Below are 6,257 nucleotides of genomic sequence, written 5' to 3' on the forward strand. Positions count from 1 at the left end.
AAGTAAATTCCAAGGATAGTACTTGGAAGTTAAATACCAGTAATGTTATCCATTCATTTTTCTCTCGGTCCGGATTCACCAATCTAACATCATTAAATGCACTTTCTTCAGTTGAACGGGCCGATCTTGAACGATTTTTAGCCCAAGAATTCGAGAAAAATAAACAGGTCAAATTGGGATTAACACACTTAGTTCAACATCGCATTGAACTAACTGATGACACTCCAGTGCGTACCAAACCCTATCGTAGAAGTCCCCCAGTAATGAAAGCGATGCATGATAGAGTAGATGAATTACTTGCGAAGGGTTATATTCAGCCTTCGAATAGTGCTTGGGCATGTTCGCCGGTAATGGTACCGAAAAAAAACAATACTTGGCGCATGTGCATCGATTACCGGCAACTTAATAAAGTCACGAAAAAATCTGCTTATCCGTTACCGATCATGCACCGTATTTTGTCAAGTCTGCAGGGTGCTAAAGTAATTTCAGTACTTGATGCCAGTGATGCCTTTCATCATGTTTTAGTTGAGCCAAATAGCCGTCAATATACAGCATTTTGCGTAGATGGACGAGGTTTATTTGAATGGATCCGGATGCCGTTTGGTCTTACGAATGCCCCCAGTACTTACCAAGAAGTCTCGGATACGGTACGACGAGAAATTGTTGATTCGTTAAAAACACAATTTTCTCACATTGAAGCTGAAAATAAAATTTTTGCTTATCTCGACGACTGGATAATTATCAGCGATGACTTAAAAGAACATAATATCCTTCTTCAAGCGGTGACACGACCGATGATCCAAGGACAATTGATCCCCGACAATTGATCCCCGACAATTGATCCTCGCGACGATTGATCCGCCGATAATTGATATGTCGATAACTGATCGACGCGACAATTAATAGTAATGACAATTTATCCATACACAATTGATCGAGCGTAATTAATTCAACTATCGAACAGTTAGAGGGCATTACAACTAATTGTAACAACATGATAGATATATATATATATATATATATATATATATATATATATATATATATATATATATATATTTATTTGTAAGCACATGTCTTCCATATCTGGTGAAGTAAATTAAACAGTTATATTGATTATTGAATTTTAAATATTGATTTAAATATTGAGAGAAATGGTCCTTAAGTTTATTAAATCTGAGCGTGGTGGTATAATCTTAGTCCACGAGGGCTATGCTTACTATAAAAAAAAAGTCAATGCAACAAATATTACTTGGCGTTGTAGAGAAAATCGAAATAGGTTATGTAGCGCTACAATTCATACAACTAGCGATAAAAGAACTGGTAAGTATTGATATTGCTAACAAGTTTTAAATTCAAATCATTCATTAGTTGCCAATTCAAATTATCATAAATATTTGTGAATAATTTAGGCCAAATTGTCGATGATGAAATACCAGTGCACAACCATCCCGCTGATATCATTAATATTGAAGTAAAAAAAGTAAAGGAAAAAATAAAAAAAAAAGCAAAAAAGGGTTGTGATAACAATAGCGTGTTGATTTCTAATGTTTTGAGTAACGTTCCATCGCCAGTTCGTGCTCAATTACCTAAAATCAAATCACTAACACGAGCAGTTCAAAGAGCAAAGAAGTCAGATGATCAAGTTGTAAATCCCAAGACATTAGAAGAATTAGTTATTCCTGATCTATATAAGATGACTAACAATAATGAACTATTTTTACTTCATGATAGTGGAAGTGCTGCTGATCGATTTCTAATATATGCGACTAGTAAAAATTTAGAATTATTATGTGAATGTAAATCATGGTTCTGTGATGGAACTTTTAATTCAGTTCCTCTCATTTTCAAACAATTATACACTATACACGGTATGTATGGTGACAAAGTATTACCATTGGTGTATATACTTGCTCCAAATAAATCTGAAAAAATATATTCGCGTGCGTTATCAGTCATCAAGAATCGTCAAAAAAATTTAAAGCCTCAGAGAGTTATGGTCGACTTCGAACGTGCGTTTATCAATGCATTTAAAAGTAAATTTCCTGAATGCATTATTACTGGATGTCATTTTCATTATTGCAAGTGTATTTAGAGCCACATCCAATCTTGCGGGCTTCAGCAGCAATACAATACAGATATAAAGTTTTGTATTAATCTTAAAATGCTCATGGCTCTAGCATTTGTTCCTGTTGATCACGTGATTGATGCATTTGAAGAAATTATAAAATCGCCATTTTATGAAGATAATAGCGATACATTAAATGAATTTATCCATTATTTCGAACGTACGTGGATTGGGGAAAGATCTCGTATCGGTTCTAAGCGCAAGAAACCATTGTTTGATATTTCTTTGTGGAACTGTTATCAAGCAGTTATTGAAGACCTTATGTGCACTAACAACAGCGTCGAGGGTTGGCATCACTCATTTAATAACAAAGTTCGAGTTATCCATGCTATTTTCAGTTGTTTTATTTCTATTATTAAAGCCGAACAGGTTATAACCGAAACCACAATAATCCAAATTGATTCAGGTGTAATCAATCCTGCTAAAAAACGTAAAAAATATATAGAAAAAGATGAACGTTTAAAAAATTTAGTTACAAAATATGATCCGTCGAAGAAATTGAAATATTTAAAAAATATTGCCTCATCACTGTCTATTTACATATAAATTAATTAAATATATTAATATTAATATATTTTAATTGATTAAATAATTAACAATAATATTATAAAGGCAAAATAGATATTATTCTCAGTTTGAAGTGTTTTCGTTCCATAATTTTTGTATTTTAATAAATGACATAATAATATGCAATTATATAACAAATGATTTATTTATATTTTTTTTCAGTTTTTATTTTTCTGTTAGTTTTTATTTTTTTTTTAAGTTACACGCACATAAAATTAGTGAAAAAAGGGCGTAATAATAAAATAAGCAATAAATTGTCGGCATATAAATTGTCGGTATATGTATTGTCGCGAGGATTAATTATCTGAGGATCAATCGTCGCGAGGATCAATTGTCGGGGATTAATTGTCGGGGATCAAATGTCTTTGGATCAACGGTCAGGTAACCCTTCAAGCTGTCTTTGAAAGCTTCCGCAAGGCTGGAATAAAGATGAATGAAGAAAAAAGTCATTTTGGGTGCTCTGAAGTTCATTTCCTGGGCTTTATCATCAATGAAAAGGGCTTGAAACCCGATCCAGCTCGATTAGAACCGATTGCAGATTATAAACGACCCACTAACCGTAAGGAACTGCGAAGATTTAATGGATTAGTTAACTGGTACCATAAACATTTTAAAAATGTCGCACAAGTCCAAGGTCCTTTGAACAAGCTGACAAGTACTCGAGTTCCTTGGGAATGGACAGATGTTGAAGAGAAAGCTTGTGTTGAAACGAAAGAAGCTCTGTTAAAGGCTGCAACATTGTCATTACCTCACCCAGATTTACCATATCGTTTATATACCGATGCTAGCAACACTGGATTAGGTTCTGTTTTAACACAGTATGATCCAGAACTTGATCGAGAAAATTTAATTATCTGTCTGAGTCGACCTTTAAATAAAGCAGAAATGAATTACACGACAACAGAGAAAGAATGTCTTGCTGTCGTGTGGTCCTTACGGAAATTACGCGGTTACATCGAGGGTTTACCAGTCACGGTTTATACTGATCATTCCGCATTGAAATGGCTTCACTCGCTAAAAGATCCTGCAGGTAGATTAGCCAGGTGGGCTATTGACATTTCTGCTTACGATATTGAAGTTGTTCACTATCGGGGTACGCAGAATGAAGCTCCAGACGCGCTTTCACGTCGATATGAAGAACCAGAGACTGCCAATTTACTCGTTTCAGATCCTAATTCTCCATCGCTGTGCGTAATTGCGCAAAATTCCGCTTGGTATGATGAAAAAGTCCGCGTTGTTCAAAAATATCCGGATAATTACCGTGAGTGGAAATATGAGAATGATAAATTGTATTTTTACCGTCCTCTAGCTGTCAAGGAAATACTCGGTGAATTTAATCCTTGGAAGATTGTCTTAACTGAGCCAGAAATTCGTCCAGCTATCGAGAAAGCCCACTGCGAAGCCCAATCAGGCCATCTCGGGATCGATAAAACTTACCAACGGAGACGGCATAATTTTTACTGGCCAGGAATGTTTAAAGACGTGGCATCTTACATCTCAGCTTGTGAGACTTGTATAACGACCAAAAGTGACCAGACAAAACCGCAAGGATATATCGGCACAAGACCACCAACCCAACCTTGGTCCATTATCTCGATTGACACTATTGGTCCCTATACTCGATCAACTATGGGGAATCAATATGCTCTCGTCATTGAAGACCTTTATACACGCTATCTCGAGATCTTTCCACTGAAACAACAATCGGGTAAAATTATAAAACATCACCTGACGGCTGTCTTTAATCATTGGGGCCCTCCTTGTCAAATTATCTCTGATAATGGCAAAGAATTCATCAATAAAGACATAATTAATTTAATTAGTCAATTTAACATAAAATTCACACCAACCCCTATCGGTCACTCTTGTGCAAATCCCGTTGAACGCTGTAATCGCACAATTAAACCTATGATTGTCGCGTTTACGAGTCAAAATCAAAAAGATTGGGATGAACATCTCGATGATTTAAAATTCGCGTACAATACCTCGGTACACACTGCCTTAGGAGTGTCACCATTTTATTTAAATCACGGACGTGACGCACGACTGATTAACGATACCGATCCTCTTGAAAATCTAGACGTATCTGACGTTACCGTTTGGCAAGCCCGAATGGACCGTGCGATTGAATTAAGACATTTTGTTGAGCAAAATATGTTGAAAGCCCGAGAACGCACGCGTAAGCAATACAAACAAAGATTTTCTGATACCCCAATAGACTTAAAAATCGGTGATGAAGTCTATTATTTAAATAAAAAATTGAGTAAAAAAGTAGATGGTTACAGTGCTAAATTAGCACCAAAATATTCGGGACCCGCTATTGTATCTAAAATTTTAAGTCCTCTAGTAGTTCAATTGCAAGATGATGCCGGTAACGATATTGGCACATATTATTACAATGACTTAAAAATTCCCAGACGGTCTCGAAGACGTAACTGATTATTTTCGATATATTCCAGATCACTCATCATGAAAGTGAAAATTTCTGGAGACTCGGATACCGAAGTCTCACTTCATGAGTCTGAGGGTGAAATATCCGACCCAGAAACACCATCCACTCATCCAACTACACCACCATCTGTCTCATTGTCACTTTCATTAGACACCGAATCTGCATCTACATCATAATTACTATCTACCACTGCAACAACATCGCCAATCTCGTCACCGGCTGCACCTGTCATCACCACAACAATCGCACCATCATCAACGTGGTCAACTGGATCAGCATCATTCGCTGGGTCCCAAAATTCGTTGCCGCCATGGCAAACTACGACTGGTCTGGAATTTAATCGACCCTCGTCAGTACTATATGCACCAAGTCCTGCTACAACACCTACGTCAGTGATGGTTGAAACACTGACCAAGTTTATGAAAGATGAGTTCAGTAAACTCTACGCTCGTATTGATCGAATTACAAGTCAGCGTTTTACGGGGACATCATCGGCCTCTGGGGTATCAAGATTTGATACTCAGTGGATGGAGCGTATTGACGAGAGACTCGAAGACCTCCAGCTAATCATCCAAACCAATACCGAGCAGGTTGCAGACCTACAGACACAGTTGGAATCACTAAAAACACCCCCAACTGTTCCCGAATCAAGTTCGATTAATCACCTCACGGCCCAACTCCAACAGTTATCGGAGCAAGTCCAGCAAAGTCAGCAGATGATCTCTGAATTGAAGCTGCCAAGTCTGGAAGTACTCATGCAGAAGCTTCAAGCCGTCACCGTACCAACACCATCAATCACTAAAGAAATCAGTTGCCAAGCAACACAGACACCGGTTATACCTTCTACTCCAGCCAAGGTAGAATATGATATTGGTACTACTCCAAACGATAAATCGGTTTTACCGTTACTGGCCCAACAATCGTCAGCGTGTGGTCCAAATCCTGGATTTAAAATCCGTGAGGGCGCGTATCAACGTCCACCACCAGAAAATGCCAGATTTCCGCCATCGTCATTGCTCGCCAGAAGAATGGCGCGTCAAGAGTTGACCGAGAAGGAAATGACGACACTGCGAGCTTCCGGTGCTATTCATAAGGACATCAAGACCAAAA

The 6,257-nt window shown here is 37.5% G+C and overlaps 1 protein-coding gene across 1 annotated transcript; it reads left to right on the top strand.

Moving 5' to 3' along the window:
- Window positions 1–1,154: 1,154 nt before the first annotated feature.
- LOC130673240 (uncharacterized) lies at window positions 1,155–2,540 on the top strand. Its single transcript, XM_057478201.1, has 4 exons — window positions 1,155–1,323; window positions 1,413–2,066; window positions 2,181–2,440; window positions 2,535–2,540. Exons 1-4 carry the CDS (start codon window positions 1,155–1,157, stop codon window positions 2,538–2,540), a joined length of 1,089 nt encoding a protein of 362 aa, XP_057334184.1.
- Window positions 2,541–6,257: the final 3,717 nt, after the last annotated feature.

Source organism: Microplitis mediator, chromosome 1, assembly GCF_029852145.1.
Source record: "Microplitis mediator isolate UGA2020A chromosome 1, iyMicMedi2.1, whole genome shotgun sequence".
Lineage (NCBI taxonomy): Eukaryota > Metazoa > Arthropoda > Insecta > Hymenoptera > Braconidae > Microplitis > Microplitis mediator.

Excerpts from the sequence above, each read along its gene's own strand:
- LOC130673240 (XM_057478201.1), top strand. The coding sequence starts at position 1,155 with ATGGTCCTTAAGTTTATTAAATCTGAGCGTGGTGGTATAATCTTAGTC. Across the intron at positions 1,324-1,412 it reads AACTAGCGATAAAAGAACTG|GCCAAATTGTCGATGATGAA; the intron begins GTAAGTATTGAT and ends TGAATAATTTAG. Across the intron at positions 2,067-2,180 it reads TGAATGCATTATTACTGGAT|CATTTGTTCCTGTTGATCAC; the intron begins GTCATTTTCATT and ends TCATGGCTCTAG.